General features: G+C 43.3%; 1 protein-coding gene across 1 annotated transcript in view; it reads left to right on the plus strand.

Annotated features, from left to right (window-relative positions):
* The window catches only part of EIF5B (eukaryotic translation initiation factor 5B), a 72,416-nt gene that overhangs the window by 52,279 nt on the left and 1,040 nt on the right, over positions 1 to 19,097 (plus strand). The window contains exons 11-23 of the mRNA XM_069073006.1: positions 4,873 to 4,980; positions 5,204 to 5,314; positions 6,272 to 6,339; positions 7,090 to 7,231; positions 10,270 to 10,401; positions 10,774 to 10,956; positions 11,081 to 11,242; positions 11,379 to 11,510; positions 12,087 to 12,218; positions 14,985 to 15,061; positions 15,213 to 15,377; positions 15,840 to 15,978; positions 17,587 to 17,748. Of these exons, the coding sequence (XP_068929107.1) occupies positions 4,873 to 4,980; positions 5,204 to 5,314; positions 6,272 to 6,339; positions 7,090 to 7,231; positions 10,270 to 10,401; positions 10,774 to 10,956; positions 11,081 to 11,242; positions 11,379 to 11,510; positions 12,087 to 12,218; positions 14,985 to 15,061; positions 15,213 to 15,377; positions 15,840 to 15,978; positions 17,587 to 17,748 (1,713 nt within the window). The remainder of the gene's footprint in view (positions 1 to 4,872; positions 4,981 to 5,203; positions 5,315 to 6,271; positions 6,340 to 7,089; positions 7,232 to 10,269; positions 10,402 to 10,773; positions 10,957 to 11,080; positions 11,243 to 11,378; positions 11,511 to 12,086; positions 12,219 to 14,984; positions 15,062 to 15,212; positions 15,378 to 15,839; positions 15,979 to 17,586; positions 17,749 to 19,097) is intronic.

A 19,097-nucleotide genomic window follows, 5' to 3' on the forward strand; every position in this document is an offset into this window, starting at 1 on the left:
CCCACGCGCCCCCGGGCTGGCGGGGTGGCCTGGGCGGCCGCCCCCCCCCCCACAGTCGGAGGGGCCGTGGGGCCCCCCCCCCCCCCCCAATTTGGGGTGTTCTCTGCACACTTTCCTTATATACTCGGTATGATCCTTATTCGCAGCCCCCCCCACCACAATCAGAGGGGCCTGTGGGCAGCCCCCCCGCACACACTCAGAGGGGCCTGCGGGCACCTCCCCCCCCCACTCAGAAGGGCCTGCGGGCAGCTCCCCCTCTTGACAAGGACAGTGGGTGTTCTCTCATTGCTTAGAGGCCTTGTTCTCTGCACACTTTCCTTATATACTCGGTATCATCCTTATTCACAGTACTTTTCCTTCCTCCCAGCTATATTGAAACAGCATCGTCCCAGTTTGAGGCTGACAGGTCACTGCTGATGACCTCTTAACTGTTAAGCATTTTGACTTTGTCAGGGGAGCAGGACTGTGTCGTTGCTGCCCCGGCCGTCCTCACACCCCGCAAAGATCTGGCAATACTGTTTCAAAAAATTCTTTTAAAAATTTCATCATTAATTTTGATTGATAATCCAGAATCATTCCAAAAGCTTACCTCCTGCCAGTGTATGGTTCTGTACGTGTTGTTTATGGATTTATATTTTCTGTATAATTATTTAAGGGAAGGTTGGGAGGCGAGATGATACTGCTTCAGGAAAGTGCGTTTGTAGGCCACCTTTCTCCAGTGTATTTGTATCATGTGGAAAGAAAGCCACGAGCAGAGATACTGAGAGCACTTTGGCATTTTAGTAAGTGCCCCAGGGCTACACAGCGTCAGTGCAGTCCGTTTCCCACACGTCACCTTCGCTTATGGGGAATACACCTGCAGTCTTGCCCTTCTGCAGGCTGACCCTCATTGTATGGTCTCTTTATGATCTTGGTCATGTCACTTCTCTCCTTAACCCGCACTGGTTACATGGACATTGAGGTGTTTTTGTTTCATTTTCATTTTAGTGTCTTTCTAAATTCAGTCTCTAAACTTTAGATAAAAGTTTACTTTTCTCCAGAACTGGGTGAATAGATTATTTATTCTCCTTAGAATGGACCACAGGCCTTGTAATTTTTGCAGCCGAGCCAAAGTCTGTCTCTTCCTGTCTTGTTTTTGGCCTTTCTTTTCCTCCCTGCCTCTCCTTACTCTCTCCCCATTTCTCTCTTTGTGTCAGGGTTTGACAGAAGATGGCAGCTCCTGTAGTAGTAGGGATTTGACTTATCTGGCACCTGTTACTTTCTATCTTCATATTTTCTCTAGCTCTTTTCAGGTCCTGCTACGTAATGAACACTTGCTGGCTAATAATTAATAGGCTGTGTAGCGGGCCCTTGAGTTAACTGGTTGTCAGGTTCCTGTCCGAAAGCACGAGCGTACTAATATTCACTGACTCCCCAATAGAGAGCAGCATTCTTCAGATGTTCCCTATCATCCATGGTGACGTAGAGCTTATACACCATGTGCTGTATGCTTGACAGCAGTTTGTTCTCTGGAACCTCCTAGTAAAAAGCACGCTTATTATAAACACTCTATAGGAACTCTAATGAAAGCCCCGGGGTGGGGAGGGGGACAGGGGTTTCCATTGAAAAATCGTCCAGGAGTCATGGCTTTACTGCTTCTTTGTCTCATTTAAAAAATTTTTTTCTGTCTTTGCATCGATGGTGTGAGCACTTGGTTACCTATCCATTTTGAAGTTATTGTGAAATATGGAGTAAGATGTTGGTCATCTAACCTTAATTACTGCCAAATAGCTTTCTGGTTTTGCCAACAGTTCTTGTCAGATAGACACTTTCTCCCCAAGTGATTTATGTTGTCAGGTTTTGCTCTACAAAAAGCCTAAAATAGGGTTATAGGCTTGATATTTCAGAGGAAGGAGGAAAGAATGAAATCAGAACCTTAAATTTCTTTCTACAAGAGGATTTCATTAGAGAATTTATTAGAAGAAAAGGGAGGCAAAGCCCTGGCCTCACAGGAAAAAACAAAAGGCAGCCAGAGTGGTTCTGAGAAATCTTGAGTTTTACATGGGTAATGACACTCCATGTTTCTAATGGTTTAACGTAATTGTTTGCACACTGAGCTTAAGCCTTCCTTTTCCTGGCAAAAAGGCAGTCCTGATAATGGAAACAGAAATGAGGGCTACTAAACTATATATATTGACTTAGAAAACTACATATTTCCTATTGTTTGTGTTTTATTGTATTTTTATTTACTTTGTTAACTTTCCCAGTTTGGTTCAGGCTACACTAAGAAGCATTACAGCTTATTTCAATGTGTAAGCTTCATGTTTTGCCTCTTGGCTTAAACTGCCCAGTAAGACTAAAAGACTAGATCTAAGGTAAATTTTAATTTAAGAAGAGATGTGTAGGCTGTATAGAATCTGCACATAATAAGATTATTTTGTGTCAAGTAAAATCAAGAGACAAAAATAGGTAGCATTACCAGTGAAAAAGGTGAGGCTGACCTTTCTTATCCCATAGATGGAGAGGTGTTTTTAGAAAAGAATGGGCTGAAGTAGCTTTCACAGCTCTGACTAAAGGAAAGAATTCATTAGCAAGGGAGTGATGGAGGCAGTCGTCCCCAAAACTCATCATTTTGATCGTATGAGACTAAAAGCTTTTGTACTACCAAAGTCAAAATCATTGCAGCTCTTCTAGGAAGGGAAGATAGCAGTTTAAGGAATGGTCTGTGCACCTTGGAGTTCTCAGTAAATATATAGAGGGAACCACACACGTGTAAGATAAAGAGCTGTTTACCAATAGATGAACCACAAATCGGAATGTATAGTTCCCATCAGAAGAACTGAATGCTGTTAACGATACAAACACTCTCACCGAGATGCAGATCAAAGTCCATTTCGAGGGCTCACTTTATACTTAAGAAATTGATAAAGATGACAAAGGAAGTTAATAGGCAATGCTGGTTGCACTGCTTGAAGATAGCCACACTTGGTATACTGTAATTAGGTATATATCAATGCAATTGATTAATTGGTTCACACATTCTAAAAAATGGCTTTGAATTATTTCAGTTACTTGGTAAGCATTTCTTAATAGCCTGTTATGTGCCAGGAACTGTTGTAAATGCTGAAGAAAGGCAGAAGAAGACAGTCACTGTCCTCAAGGATCTAATAGTCTAATGGGAGAGCCAGCATGCAAACAAACATGATCAGACTATAGGCAGGGTAAATGGGAAATAATGAATAGGGACCCACCAGAATTCATCGGGTTAGGAAGGGCTTTTTGTAGAAGATGGAGTTTTGGCTGAAACCTGAAGGAAGCCCAAGAAGCCAGGAAGTAGGGAGATGCGGGGAAGTGTTCTCTGTATGAAGAGCACCCAGAGAAAGTGCCACAGGAGGCAGATGGAGAGTCTCATTCCTGGGACCGAGCAGTAGAAGGCCACTGTCGCTAGACTGGAAAGTGTGGGGTGTGGGGGCAGTCATGAGGGGTAAGAAGACTGGAAAGGTTGGGGGGCTGAGGTTATGAAGAGCTTTGTACACCAAATACACAGATTTGGTTATTGTCCTGTAGCATTCCACTGGAGCTCATTGAATAGGGGGGCAGTAAGAGCAGATTGGAACTTTAGGAAGCTCCTTTTAGTGGCTGAACAGAGCAGGGACTTGTAGCGTAGCAGGAACACCACTCTGTCATTTGCAGCAGGTGACAGTATTCCAGGCTTGAGATGATGGTGACGCTGCAGGGTGGGGCACTGTTAGAGACAAAGAGACAGGCCTTGGCAGCGGGGTGGATGTAGGTGTAGTGAGAGAGTGACTGAGAGTGAGGATGATGCCCAGGTGTTAAGTTTGTGGGCTGGGGAGGATTGTGTTGGCCCTTAATAACAATAGGGAAGTTTGGCAGGGGGGAGATTTAGAGGGAGACATACTTAGTTTTGGAGATGTTAAGATTTAATACGTGTACAGGACATGCAGTTTGAGTGTCCACAAGATAGTTGAAGATACAAGTCTGAAAGTCAGCAGAGAGGTTAGGGCTGAATAAGTAGATTTGAGAATTGTCAGCATAAAGTTGATAAACAAATCTTTGGGAGTTGCTGGATCACCAATGGAAGTTGTGTAGAGGGAGAAGGGCAGAGGGCCGGGAAAGAACCCTACCTAGGTAGTGGGTGTGACCTGAGGAGTGGTCAGACAGAGGGGAGTCTCTTAGCTGCTTCCTTTGGGCCCCCTCACAAGGAAGCCTTCCCAGAATCTTCTTACTCAAGGTTTACTGCCACACACACGGGGAACACTTTCTGTCACTAGTCGGTGGAAGGACTTTCTGCAAGGAGACAGAGTAATGGTGCAGAATCTGAAAAGTGCAATCTGTAATGCAAACTTTTCTGTTTAGTATTTGGGTGGAGATTTGGATTCCGGTCCCAGCAGGGTCACAAGCTGTATGATCTTAGCCAAATCCCTTCATTTCTCTTGGCCACACTTTCTTCCCTTCCTTAATAAAGTTTTAGGCCAGATGTTCTCTAGGGTCTTATCTGGCTAAAAGTTGGATGGTGGAGAAGGTTTTAACTTTAGCTGGTGGTACGTCATCAAACCTTTACTGACCTATTCCTCCACTTCCTGCCGCCCCTCCATCTCCTAGAGTAAAAGCAATCTCTTCTTTCTCAAATTTCTCATGGTATTTTTCTTGACCTTCTCTTTTGCATATCTCACTTTCCCTCTTAGGTTTTGGGGCACTCATGTCTTCTCCAGTTTTTTGTGCACATATGGTTTTCTCTTCTTTCAGGTTTTAAGTCCTTTGAGGGCAAACTGTATTTCAGAGCTGTCTTTGTAACCCAGTACGGGCATGGTGTCTTAAACATATTTCATTGAATTAAATCAAAATATTTAATTTTATTTCTTTCTGTCTTAGAAACGGAGACTTGAAAATAGCAAAAATGTAAATACAGAAAAACTGAGAGCCCCTGTTATCTGTGTACTAGGACACGTAGACACAGGAAAGACGAAAATTTTAGATAAGGTAAAGTATTTTATGAACTGTGCTTTTAAATTTTTGATAGATTGGACAGTGTTAGTTTTATTCATTTCTAGGCTGCTATTGTTTATATACATTGTTAAAACTGTAAGTGAATTATTAGAAATTATTAAGAATTAAATTGTTTAAAAATATTCTTCATGCTCCACTATTTCCTTTTTTTGCATTGGTTTTTGAATGCTTATTTGTATTTACTGCTTTTTCCTAGCTCCGTCATACTCATGTACAAGATGGTGAAGCAGGTGGTATTACTCAGCAAATTGGGGCCACTAATGTTCCCCTTGAAGCTATTAATGAACAGACAAAGATGGTGAAGAATGTAAGTGTGTGTGGGGGGGGAGGGGGGCTTTGTAGTTTAGATTGTAGTCTTCAGAATGTAGACGATGCTTTCTAGATTTGATAGAATATTCTGGGTTTCATTTTTATGGATCACATAGTGTGTGTGCTATGTTCTCCGTATAAAAAAGAATGTGAATGCAAGTATTTAGATGCAGCTATGTTCCATAATTCGCATTAAGTTTGAATTAGTCTCGCCTGACTTCCTTATGTAATCAAGGAAATTTGTATACATTCTGATGCATTTTTGTAAATATCTTATATTGAAAATATTTGAATTTGCACAAACATATGAAATGAATTTTCCATAGCTTGAAAACTGTTCATAGCAGTGTATAATTGAATCTTTTGATTGCACTTTGTTTATATACCTACTTATAAGGAAAACCAAATATTATTGTAAATAATATAGGCTCAGATAGTTTCTTTAATTTGTCAAATTTGAGATTGATATGGTAAGGTTGATATGTATGACTGGAAGCATAAGGCCAGAATTTTAGAATCTCTTTAGAATTGGTCTCCTTAAATTTAAAACAGCTTGACTTGCCCTTTGATGATTTAGCTTTTTAGGCATAATAGAAGTTAGGTTTCTCTCTGTAAAAAGTTAATTCTAGTTACAAAGTAACTGAAGCTTTTATGCTACATTTAATAAAAGGTTTTTCAGAGTTGACTATTTCTGTAACACATATTTTGTGTGTGCATTAGCTATTTGTTTCTATATTTCAAAAATAAATCTGCTCGAGTTTGCTTAATTACTTAATCAGCTATTTTATTTTAGAGTGAATTAAATGGAAAAAGGACTTTGAACTTTTGGGGTCTCTTGAGTGTTGATGGCAACAGTTAGCTATGATGGGCCACTTTTAAGGAGGTTTTGGCTGCTTGAAGTGTTGTCGTGTTTGTGCTTCTCGTATATTTGTTTTGTCTTATTTCCTAATGTTAGTTTGACAGAGAGAACATAAAGATTCCTGGGATGCTTATAATTGATACACCAGGCCACGAGTCTTTCAGGTAAGATCAAACTTAATAAAACTCTCCATTTTTACTCTCAAGTTCTCTTCAGCTATTTTCTTCTACTCTGTCGTTAATTTGGCTTTTGTTAATTTGTACCGTACTGTCATGTTTATAGGTTTTCTAAGTTGAATATATGCATACAAATTGATATGGGAAATAATATCGGTGGTGGTGTGAATTTTTTTATTCTACTTTAGTTTGGAATATCCATCACTTTTGCTGCATGGAAAGTAGACATGACTGGCCTCAATAGGGTAGCTTCTAACGCTCAGCCCAACAACCAGACCAGCAGGCACTTCCTCTAGCCTTTTCTTCATATTCCTTGAAGTCTCTTAGTGACCCTGGTGGAGACATGAAAAGAGCTGACTTTTGGTCTGGTTAGTTCATCTCACTTTGATTGGATGTCACACCTATTGGCACAGTTGTTGGCATATTGGTACCACATTTTCCACTTAGTTCTGTTAATATTGATTATCCTGAGAGGGATAAGAGAATTCTGAATCAGTGAACAGGAGCACTGAGTTTGAAGCCAGGGTTTGTGCTTCAGTTCTTGCTCAGCTGCTGTGACTTGGGTTAATTTTTGGGAGGTTAGATTCCTTCTTTATAAAAGGAAACCTTTAAAGCATGTGGCCTGTGGCCTTACGGTCTTTTCCAGCTTTAGATATGTGATCCTGCAATCTGAGTTAAGTTTGGGAGTCTTTGTTTCAGCTTCTAATTTTTCTCTTTTTTCCTCTTCTTTTTTAATAGTAATCTTAGGAACAGAGGGAGCTCACTTTGTGATATTGCCATTTTAGTTGTTGATATTATGCATGGTTTGGAGCCGCAGACACTTGAATCTATCAACCTACTGAAATCTAAAAAATGCCCCTTCATTGTAGCGCTCAATAAGGTAAGCTATCTCTTCAGAAAGTGTGTGTGAGAGTGTGTGTGTGTGTGAGAGCGTGTGTGTGTGAGCGTGTGTGAGAGCATGTGTGTGTGAGCATGTGCACATTCGAGCAGGAACATGCACGTCATTGTTCTCAGACTCTGCAAAGATTCTTTCGGTTCAGTCTAAGGGGGCATGAAAGGCTGCTTGTATTTTTAGCGTATAAAAATTAAAAAGTGTGTCTGTCTATGTGTGTGTTTGTATAATGTTCCTAGAAGTGATTTCATTTCTTTTAAGTTACTTTGATCTGTGTCAGTTTTATTACTACTGCCAACCTTACTAAGACAGGATTGTGTTTGGATCTCACTATTTCTTAGCTTTGAATAAAGGAGAAGGAATTAAAAAGAAAGGGTTATGTCTAAAGAAGGTTATGTTTGATGCTATATTCTTGTTCTTTTTTTTTAATTCAGTGTTTCCTCATGGAATTGTGACCTCTTGAATGTGGCTCACTATATTAATTAAGAGGTTTAACCTTCTTAATATAAAGTCTCTATCCCAAGTTTGGTGGTGTCTGTTTACATTAATGCCGATCTAGAAGTTTCGCATTCAATACCTAAACTTACTAGGTATTTTACTCTGTATAACTAAGTTAACAAGAAGACATGATTTGATCTTTTGTTTGGATAAATTTGAGATAGCCACGTCATATAGTAGATAGGGGGCCAGGCCTGGAATCAGGAAGAACAGTTCAAATGTTGCCCCAGATAGATACTTCCTAGCTATGTGGGCAAGTGTAGCAGCAAGCCCCCCAGCACACGCAGGGTGGCTGCTAGCACAGGTTCTTTGATCTGCTTTTCTAAAAGAAAGCAACTCAAAAGAGGGTTAACAATCTTACTTCAATTGAACATATATCATTTACCTACTTCAGGGGAAAAAGTCAGCACCCTGAACTTCAGAGAATGCAAACAGAAGTTACAAGTACACAAAAAGTACAGACTGATAAAATAACAGTTCAGCAGACAGGGCTTCCAGCTGTGTAACCATCCCATCCAAGCCTGGTTGGTCATCGGAGAGGGAAGCACCAACATCTGGGTTTTCAAAGGTCGGGGGGGGGGGGGCCCTCAATGGCTGCCCAGAGTCTCATCTGGCCAAATCACACAAGTCTTCCCATGAGTAAGCCCCAAAGCAAACCTCGCCTCAGAGTGTATATGCCCTTCTCCAGGGTCAGAGAACATCACAGCCCTTGCGCCCCATGGCCTGATGACATAGCAACCACAGCACGTGTGGGCCTTCCCTAAGCATGCTTCTTCTCTGGGCTCTGCCCCACCCTTCCGCAAACCCCTTCCAGCACAGGCTCCATGTCAAATCAGGGAAGGTCCTTAGATTCCCTTAGGCTTATTAAGGGGCAGGGAAGATCTTGAAATTCCCTTACAGTTACAGCAAGTTACTTAACCATATTTGCCTGAGTTTCCTTATCTATAAAGTGAGCTGGAGAAGGAAATAGCAAGCCATTCTAGTGTCTTTGCCCAGAAAACCAAAATGGGTTCATGCAGAGTTAGACATGACTGAAATAACTCAACAACAAATGCCCAGACTTATATAACCACTTCTACAAGTATTAAGTACCTGCTTTTTGCTTAGCATTATGCCATAGGCATTGAAGGAATGTCATAGCATCTCTGCACTAGAGGAACTTATAAACAGTCTAGTTGATAAGTTAATATTTAGACACAACAGATCAGGAGTCATGAAAAACTGCCACAAAAACAACTGAGTTCAGTCAGCTGACTGTACGGATGCACTTATTCAGGGGCTCCTTTTGCTGAGCACTAGGGATATAAAGAAGGCAGGAGGTGGTCCCTACCCCGGGGCGTAGGGTCTGATGAGAAGAGGGCAGCATGTGGAGAGCTGGAAGGTGGGGACGGATGGGGAGGAGAGAGTCCCAGAAGACCTTGAGCTCGCTGTACGATGAGGAACTCCTAAATCCCCACCCTGCACCCTCTCTGTGGGCCGAAGAGATGTGGAGGAGGCTGTTATGGGCAGCCAGGAAGGGCAGAGGCCAAGCGTGTTGTGTGACATCACACCACTTGGATCATGTGTCGTCTTGAGCAGCCCTGGGAGGACGCGAGGCTCACTTTTAATACACGCCTTTACTCCTCCTGACCTTTTTTTTTAATAAGTTTAAGTGGATACCTTGTTTTTTATTTTTATTTTTTTGCCTTTGGGAGGGCAGTTGGGGTCAATAAGTAACTTGCCCAAGGTTCCGCGGCTAGTTTTTTTGTGTTAAGTGTCTGAGGCCGAAACCGAACTCAAGTCCTACTGACTCTGGGGCCGGCACTTTACTCACTGTACCACCTAGCGCCCTGATACCTTGTTTTTTGAACATCACTGTGATTCTGTCTGAACGTGTCTTTGGTGTACAGACCCTATGCCTCTGCATAAAGGTGGAATGGGGGTGTCCTCTCCTAAGGCTTTGAGCTGTGCTGCTGCTTCCCAATTTTGTAGCATTCATTTTGTGTGTGTTTCCATTTATTTTGTCGTAGTCATGGTGCAGATTGTTTTCTTGGCTCTGTACTTCGCTTGTGTTAGTCTGTGTAGATCTTTCCGTGTTTCTCTGTTCATCACACTTATCATTTCTTACAGCACAGTGTCATCCCACTGCCACTCTGTCTTTCATCCCATTATGTGTTTTAAAGCCTTTACTAGAGTGTGAGCTTGTTGAAAGCAGGAATTCTAGAATTTTCCATCGCTCTTGTGTCCACAGTTCCTAGCCCAGTTCTTGCACATCTTTTTAGAATCGATCTTTTTATGCCTCCACTCACTAACTAACTATCCACCTATCCCTCCACTAATTAATAGTGCCAGCCAGAACCTGGTATAGACAGGATCACCACCATCAGCAGCCGGCTTGTTCTGACAAGGGTTGTGGGTGCTGGCTGGGCAGTGCTGCCTCCCACAGCACTGGGCCCACAGACTTTGTCCTATTAGATACTTAACCCCGAGGAATTAATTGTTTCTCAACATAAACGTTAGAAACATTATTAGTGATGGAACTTTTCTAGATCGATCGACTGTATGATTGGAAAAAGAGCCCGGACTCAGACGTGGCAGCCACGCTAAAGAAGCAGAAGAAAAACACCAAAGATGAGTTTGAGGAGCGCGCCAAGGCCATCATCGTGGAGTTCGCGCAGCAGGTGAGCTCCGCTGCCGCCAGCCGAGGCTGCGAGGTGCCTTCTCTGATACAGGAAGGAATCAGTCTTCCTGCTTTCCTAGTTCCCTTTTCTGGCCGGTTTCATGGAGGTGCATCCAGCAGCCATCACTCTTCCCTCTGTTTGGAAGCTTGAGCTGAGATGGAAAGGAGGCCATCTCTAAGCTCCTTGTCTACATTGCTCTTCAAGTGAAATGGTGGGGTTGAGACTCAGTGCTGTTATTTATTTGTCAGCTTCTAGAGAGTCTATTCTTTTTAATTTTTTTGTTGTCTCCCCCCCCACACACACACATTATACACACACACACACAGAGTCTGGCATTTTCTCAGTGATTTGCTTTTGCCTTTTCTTCACCAGGGCCTGAATGCTGCTTTGTTCTATGAGAATAAGGATCCTCGCACTTTTGTTTCCTTGGTACCTACCTCGGCTCACACTGGAGATGGCATGGGAAGCCTGATAGCGCTTCTTGTCGAATTAACCCAGACTATGCTGAGCAAGAGACTGGCACAGTGTGAAGAGCTAAGGGCCCAGGTCATGGAGGTAAATAGCGTTTTTAAATGCTTCTGCTTCCGAGGAGACCATTTAATGTCATTGTGTTTACCTCTTTGTAATTTCGTGTACAAGTTGAGTAGCTCATCACTTAAATAATACGTGTCTTTTCTAGGTTAAAGCACTTCCTGGCATGGGTACCACAATAGATGTAATATTGATAAATGGACGGCTAAAGGAAGGAGATACAATTATTGTTCCTGGAGTGGAGGGTCCCATTGTAACCCAGATCAGAGGTCTTCTGTTACCTCCTCCCATGAAAGAACTGCGAGTGAAGGCAAGTACAGTTGGATAGTTCCAAAGACAGCGACTTTACTCTCTCAACTTTACAAATGTCGCTATTGAGATTTGCCATGTGGGCGATGGCCGTAAGACCTTCACTTACTATTTTACCCGGTGTTTTGTCTCTTCAGAACCAGTATGAGAAGCATAAAGAAGTAGAAGCCGCCCAGGGCGTAAAGATTCTTGGAAAAGACCTGGAGAAAACATTAGCGGGTTTGCCGCTGCTGGTGGCTCACAAAGAGGATGAAGTCCCGGTTCTCAAAGTAGGAATTTAAAAAAAAACTGCTTTGCAGATGAGCACATCTAAATGTAGAAGAGAATACAGTCCTGGCCTCTGCAGGAAGAATTGAAATATTTCTGGCTCTTGGTGCCTTTGAAATACTTCAGTCATTTGCAAATCAGAATTTCTTTTTTACACAAAATTTTTGTTGTTTCCTCAGGGACATAGCTCAAGATGTAACTGAAAGGGAGAGATTTCCTGTTTTTCTGAACTTTTTTATGTGGGGGAGGGGTAATAATTATATAATAATGCACCTTCCTAGCTGCAGTCTCCTTTTTGACTCAGCCCTGCTATAATTGGCTACGGCGGTGGGAATCCAGTTTACAGACAGGTGATAGTGATACGTCTTAAACAAGATCTCCCGACGCTTTGGCGCATACACTTTCTGCTACATAGTAAGCTTTTTAGAGCTGTACTGGTAATCTCCAATAACGCTATGCTACCTGGAGGAGTAAGACTATATGACAGAGCGGATTTATTTGTTCTTTTGTTTATAATATATTGTTATTCAATTGGAAGAGAGATCATTTGAGCCTTGTTTTTATGTTTTCTTTTCAAGGATGAGTTGATTCATGAATTAAAGCAAACACTAAATGCTATCAAATTAGAAGAAAAAGGTGTCTATGTTCAGGCATCCACATTGGGCTCTTTAGAGGCATTACTTGAATTTTTAAAAACTTCAGAAGTACCAGTAAGTAATAATAACCAACTTCATATGACTTGTTAAAATGACTTGTTTGTCCATGAGTAACAACACGCTTCTCTTCTGCCTTCCTCTTCCTGTCCCAAGGATTCTGAACCTCGGGTTCCCCTTGCTGATCACCATTTAATTCCCGTCCTCTCCGACCTGATCTCCTACTTTGAAGCTACCCAACCCTTGCACTGTGCCACTTCTCCTCAGAAACTCGATTTGTTGGAAGTCCTTTTTCTTTCTCGCTCCTTCTTGTGGCGCTCACCAAGACCTCACTCTTCTGACGTAGCTTCCCTGGCTCTCCTCTCCAGCACTGCTTGTACTTTCACCCAAAGTCATGGTCACAGTAGAGGAGTTCAGTTACTCTTTGTTCTCTGTTGCTGTTTCTAGACTCTGCTTCTAACATTTCTCTTAGTATACTCTCCGAGTTTAATTCAGTCTTTCTCACCCTCTCAAGATTCTGGAGGAATACAGACCTCTAAGACATCCTCTTCCTTCCTCATTGAGTTCAATGCCTGGCTCATAGTCTTCCCTCCCTATCTCCTGTCCTTATACTGGGGCTCATACAGGTAGATAGTCTCTCATGCATCCAAGCCTTCCATTCCTGCCCTTCTGTATTCCCCATGACCTCCTTCTCTACCCTGCGGACAAGGAGAATTATACCTTGATCTTGCAGTTACCATTAAAATGCACCATTTCCATACTCACAAATTCTGAAATTCTTTTATTGGATCATCATCTGCTCTTTCTACCTCTCTCTGTACCTAAAAGCCATTTCTCTCCCTTGCTGTGATCTCCAAATGCTCACACCCTCAGTTCTTTCCCAGGCCATCACCTTTATGCTGGCTGGACTCTCTTCCCCTTGCCATCTTGACCCTTGGATGAACCAGTTCTACAATTTTTCCTTTCAAATCCTTTGCCCCCTTATTCTACCAAAGATCTTGCCCCGCCAAATCGTCAGCCTTCCTTTATTCCCACCGTCTGCTTCCTTTATTCTTCACATGTCTCGCTGAATTAAGCTGAAGAAAATCATGAAACTGCTTCCTGCTTCACTAGCTTTGTGTTGCATGATCTCAGCTGGTCCAAGGCAGTCGTTTGAGCTCCCTCCTTGACTTGCCATCCCTCTCTCCTCAGGGGCTCTTTCCGACCATTCCATCCCTCCTCTGCTGAGAGCCTTGCCTTACGTTCCACCAAAAACGAGGCTTTGCTCAGAGCCCTCTTCACATCGAGATGCCTTCTGCCACTTTTCTCTTCCTTCACCCCTGTGTCACAGGACCCCTGATCTGCGCATGGTCCGCTTCCGTTTTGCATTGCACCCTCTGGCTTCCTTATTCTCTCATAATTTCTCCTCTGTTCCTGTCTCCTGCCGCCTGGATCCTCCCCCATCCTCAGAAAACCCTCATTTCATCATGAAGTCCCTGATGGTTGTGGTCTGGGGCTTGTGTTCTTGCTGTCGACACTCAGCGCCTCCACGTGCCGTCTACAGTCAGTGCTTCTGAGTCCCCTCTGGGGCCCGACTCGTAGGCCCAGGCCAAGTGGAAGCTAGTCAGTGATGACCTCTCACTTCCTGGATGCAGCAGCCTTTTCTCAGCTCTTACCCTTTGCGAGCTGTGCAGCCTTTGGCGTGGTCCCTTCCCCTTCGTGTCTTGGTATTCGCGTGACTCTGCTGTCTCCTGCTTCTCTCGGGCCCCTGTCAGCCTTGGATGTCCCAGTGTTCTGTCCTCCTCTCTTCTCCTTCTGTGCTGCTGCACTTCATGATCTGATTGGCTCTTGGATTTTCAGCAGCTTCTTCCTTGCAGATGATTCCTGTCCAGCCCTCACCTCTCTCCTGGCTTCCATTCTCACATCTCCACCTGAATATTGGATATCTTGAACTACACATGCTGTCAACATCTTAACTTCATCCTGTTCTGAATGGAGCCCCATTCTGCTTTCCCCTAAACCTCCCCTCTTCCTAACTTCCATATTACTGTGGAGGGTACTGCTGTCCTTCCTGTTACTGTGGGGAGTGCCCACAACCACGTAATTCTTTACCTTCTCCTTCTCCATAGCCAGTCATTTGCACAGTTCTATTAATTCCAGCTTTGCAACATGTCCCACGTATACCCCCTTCTCTCCTCTGCAAGTCACCTCCATGGGGTGTGCCCTCATCACCTCATGCCTGGACTGTGGCAGTGAGTAGCCTGCTGGCTGGTGTCTCTCCCCGCTTTTATCATCCCAGAGGTTCTGTATGGCCTGTATGATCAGATATAAATCATCTGTTTGCCCTTTACAATCCTTCATAACCTTCCCCCTTCTTAGCTTTCCAGTTTTGCTTCCTTCATGCACTCTGCAGCACAATGGCACTAGCCTTCCTTTTTGCCCAGTTCTCAGCGTTTTTACTGGCTGTCCCCTCTGCGTGCAGCTCTCCAGCTCTGCTTCCTAACTTCTGTCTTCTGTCCAGTCTAAGCTAAAACCCCGGCTTCTGCGAGAAGCCTCAGTTGTTCTCCCTGAGCACCAATGCCTTCCCTCGGTTGATTATCTCCAGTTTGTCCCGTATGGATCTTATTTGTAACTTTTAATGTTTTGCGTGTTGGCACTCTCCCTTTAGACTTTGAGCTCCACGAGACTTTTCTTTTGCCTTCCTTTGTATTTCTGGTGCTTCACACAATATTTTACATGCCTGCTGACCAACTTAATATGGTCCAAAAGATAATGTCCACTGGCAGTGCTATTAAACGATATCTGAGATGACAAACTAATCTTTAAAATTTTCCCCTTTTCTAGTATGCTGGAATTAACATAGGCCCTGTTCATAAAAAAGATGTGATGAAGGCTTCTGTGATGCTGGAGCACGACCCTCAGTAAGTGGTTTCTGTGCACCCTTTTCTTTCTGTACTGTTTGTAAGAGCGCTGGCTCTCCTTGCTCTCACGTTGCTGCCTCTGCAGAGGCTTGCTTTGAGATGTTCTTGGCTTTGTATCAGTATCTTGATGGCTGCTTTCTTTTCCTTGCAGATATGCAGTAATTTTGGCCTTTGATGTGAGGATTGAACGCGATGCTCAGGAAATGGCGGATAGTTTAGGAGTCCGGATTTTTAGTGCAGAAATTATTTACCATTTGTTTGATGCTTTTACGAAATATAGGCAAGACTATAAGAAGCAGAAGCAGGAAGAGTTCAAGTAAGTTAATGGTCGTTACCCTGTGCAGACAGGTTTGCCTATTGTCCCAGCAGTACCCACCCACCATGCATTCAGTGACTCTGGATCCATGTCCTGTATTCTGCTTTGTTAAAGTTCCAGTTTGACCCGTATGAAATACTTAGCACTCATTGAAAGGGCCGTTTCTAAACTTGGGCAAGATTCCTGCCCGGAATGGAGTGCCCGTGATGTTCAGGCAGGAGGGATGTGTCTGCTCAGGCCACAGACCACGTGTGTCGGTAACTCGCAGCAGGGCTGTTGGGGAAGCGCGGCAGCCTGGCCAAGGCTGGCATGGCAGGGAAGAGCCGAGGACCGAGCGTTTCTCCCGCCTTTGTACTTTACTGTATTCACAGGAGCTTCCAGTTGTACTTTGTCTTTGGGTGTCTCTCTTTGGAGAATAAAACAGGGCACCAGCTTAAACCTGCTTGTTCTTTCTCTTCTTAGACACATTGCAGTATTTCCTTGTAAAATGAAAATACTCCCCCAATTTATCTTCAATTCACGAGATCCAATAGTGATGGGCGTAATTGTTGAAGCAGGTCAAGTGAAACAAGGCACACCCATGTGTGTACCTAGCAAAAATGTAAGTATTAGTCACACTCTTTGAGCTTCTTATTTCTGAGAACTCTCAGACTGGCAGGTTTAGCTCCGGGCTCTTCAGGGGAACAGCCCTTGTCCAGCAAGGGCCTGGTTTTCCAGTTTTGTCTTCGCTTTTTTTATCTCATGTTGCACGTTTTCTGGGCAGCTAAAGCAAAGCTGTTCTGTCCACATAGACTTCCTCCTTCACCCAAAGGAGATGTCAGATGAGCTGTCACTTCAGATCCGGAATTTCTTTCTCTTTTGTGCACCAGCATGATGCTTACTTAATGCTTGGAGTCATTTCCTGTTTTGCTTTCTAAGTTGTTAGTAATGACAAGATGAATGAATCTGCTCCGTGTTTTTAAAAGGACGTGGTGAGGCAGGAACGTCACTTTTGCAGGAAGCCTCATTTTAAAAGCCTGCTTTGAGTTGTGTGTGATCTTTTCTTATTGCAGCCAGTCATGACATGCGTGTTCTGGTGACCAGAACTTGGTCCTTTACCAGCGATGGGTCTAATTTAAGTTCTTTTTTCTTTATCTTCTTCATTCCCTTGTTTTTTAGTCATTTCAGTTGTGTCTGACTTTTCATTTTGAGGTTTTCTTGGCAGAGATACTGGACTGGTTTGCCATTTTCTTCTCCAACTCATTTTACAGATGAGGAAAGTGAGGCAAACAGGGCTAAATGACTTGCCCAGGGTAACACAGCTAGGAAGTGTCAAAGGCCAGATTTGACCATGCCTTCCTGCCCAGCGTTCTATTTGCTGCACCTTCCAGCAGCCTTCCTTATTGCTAAGTATTGCTTAATATCGACATTCTCAAGTCCCTATGATTGATACCACCTCTCCCCGAAGTGTTTATTTGATTGTTGAAGCATGTAACACGTACCAGTTGAAGTGTCATGGGTGCCTTTGGTGGGAACATAGAGCAGGAATTCTTGAATTCATTGAGGCATTTAAGTGTCAGTGCATTCAGAATGGTGGAACAATGAAAGTCCATGTTTGTGTATGGCATCACCCATATTCTCGGCTGGTTCAGTGTTCACTAGGCTGGCAGTGCTGTTTGTACATTAAGGGTGGTAGAAATGTTCTCTTTGACCCACAGAATAAGTACAAGTGAAAATAAGGGAACATGGCCTCATGCTCAGAATTTTCCAGGGATTTCCTGGCTCACCTGCAACACAGCACACTTGGATTTAGTCACATAAAAACTGGGTTTTATTTAGTGGCTTTGGGGAAAGAAATCCCTTTCATGCGTTTTGTTCTATAAATGACTGGCTGTTTTGCCATTTAAGGTTAATTCCAGTCTAACAGTTAGACATGAGAGAGACCAGTTCCTCATCTTTCCAGTCAGAGCTTTGGATGGATCATCTTTAAATTCTTCCTAGCACTGGTTTACTCTTCCTTTAAGTTGTAGGCAAAGGCCTTACGAGTTTTGCCACCTGCAGTGATCCTGTGATTGTATTGACAAATGACAGGGAAATATTTGTGGTCACAAATTAAATACCATTTCTTAGGTCCTTGCATTCTGAAGTCGTAAATTCAGTCAGGGCAGCCACGATACATGTGCTGTAATTAGTGGTGAGCGCTGTAATTAACGGTGTCTCTCGTTTGCAGTTTGTTGAGATTGGGATAGTTACAAGTATTGAAGTAAACCATAAACAAGTGGATATTGCAAAAAAGGGCCAAGAAGTCTGTGTCAAAATAGAGCCTATTCCTGGAGAATCTCCCAAAATGTACGGAAGACATTTTGAAGCTACAGACATTCTTGTTAGCAAGGTAGGTACTTTACATGGTAAATGATGTCATTAGCCCTTTATTATATCAAGCAACAGATTCACTTTTTGGAGGGGGGAGGGCAGTTGGGGTTAAGTGACTTGCCCAAGGTCACACGGCTAGTTTTTGTGTGAAGTGTCTGAGGGCATATTTGAACTCGGGTCCTCCTGACTCCAGGGTCGGTGCTCTCTTCACAGTGCCACCTAGCCGCCCCCAGATTCACACTGAAATCTGAAAAGGACTTTGCCCAGAAGGTTGGCGTACACACTTATTCCATTGGTGAGGCTGAAGCTTGTAATATGCCCACATTCTAGGAAGTATTAACACCAGAATTTGGTGTTCAAATGGCATGGTAGAGTCTTGTGTTCAGATCCTGCCTCTGATGGTGTCATCTATTTAACTTTAAGCATGTTTAGCCATCTACAAATTTGGATGGTCCGTGGGTTTTTTGACTCTCAAGGCCAATAATTTTTCCCTTATTGTGCTTCCCTTCAAAACTCTTCCTGGAGGGGCGGCCAGGTGGTGCAGTAAGAGCGCCGGCCCCGGCGCCGGTCCCAGGATTGGTTCCAGCCTCAGGTACTTGGCACCCACCCAAAATAACTGGCCGTGTAACCTTGAGCAAGTTACTTAACCCCAATTGCTTTAAAAAAAAAAACCTCTTGCTGGACACACATAAATCAGTGGCCGTTGGTAAGGCATATCCACTAGTAACTGTCTGAAGTGTTTCTTTTTTTTACATTTAAGATCCCTATTCTGATCTGCACTTGTTTAGTTCTAAATGGCTTAGCCTTGGGAATTGGAATTCACTGACGTGAGCGTTCCCTCTGAATTACAACTTCTCCTCTCCTTCCATCTCCTTCTGCACATTACGCACAGGTTTTCTACCCAACATAGAGGACCTTTTTTCTTTTCCTTCCTGGAGCCCACCTGGTGAACTCTGATGGCTTGGTGGAACATGCCGTAGTGGGGATCTGGAGTCAGGGAGACGTGGCCTGAGCTGCTACCACCTCCTACAATATTACTCCAAAGGGCCCAGCTCTCTCTTAAGACAAGTGGAAGTTTGGTTCAGTGCAGAAAGCTTGAAGGTGGTGAAAAAAATCATCATTTAAAATCAAGCTAATTGAAACTTACATGAATTTCTTGGCCATTTAAAAAAAGTTTGTTAATGTATCAGCATTGAAGTGGGACCACATTCTTACACATGTGCCTTTTTCCTGTAACATTAACAGCTGTGGTTTGAATGGGGTCGATATGTGTGTGTACAGGTTTACGTATGTGTGTTCATGTACACACGTCCCACCACAAACCACAGACATTAATACTAAAGGAAAAAATGTCTTGGATTAGGAGTC

This window comes from Petaurus breviceps, unplaced genomic scaffold (genome assembly GCF_028583685.1).
Source record: "Petaurus breviceps papuanus isolate PSGF00001 unplaced genomic scaffold, PetGlider_PUasm1.0 90849, whole genome shotgun sequence".
NCBI lineage: Eukaryota > Metazoa > Chordata > Mammalia > Diprotodontia > Petauridae > Petaurus > Petaurus breviceps.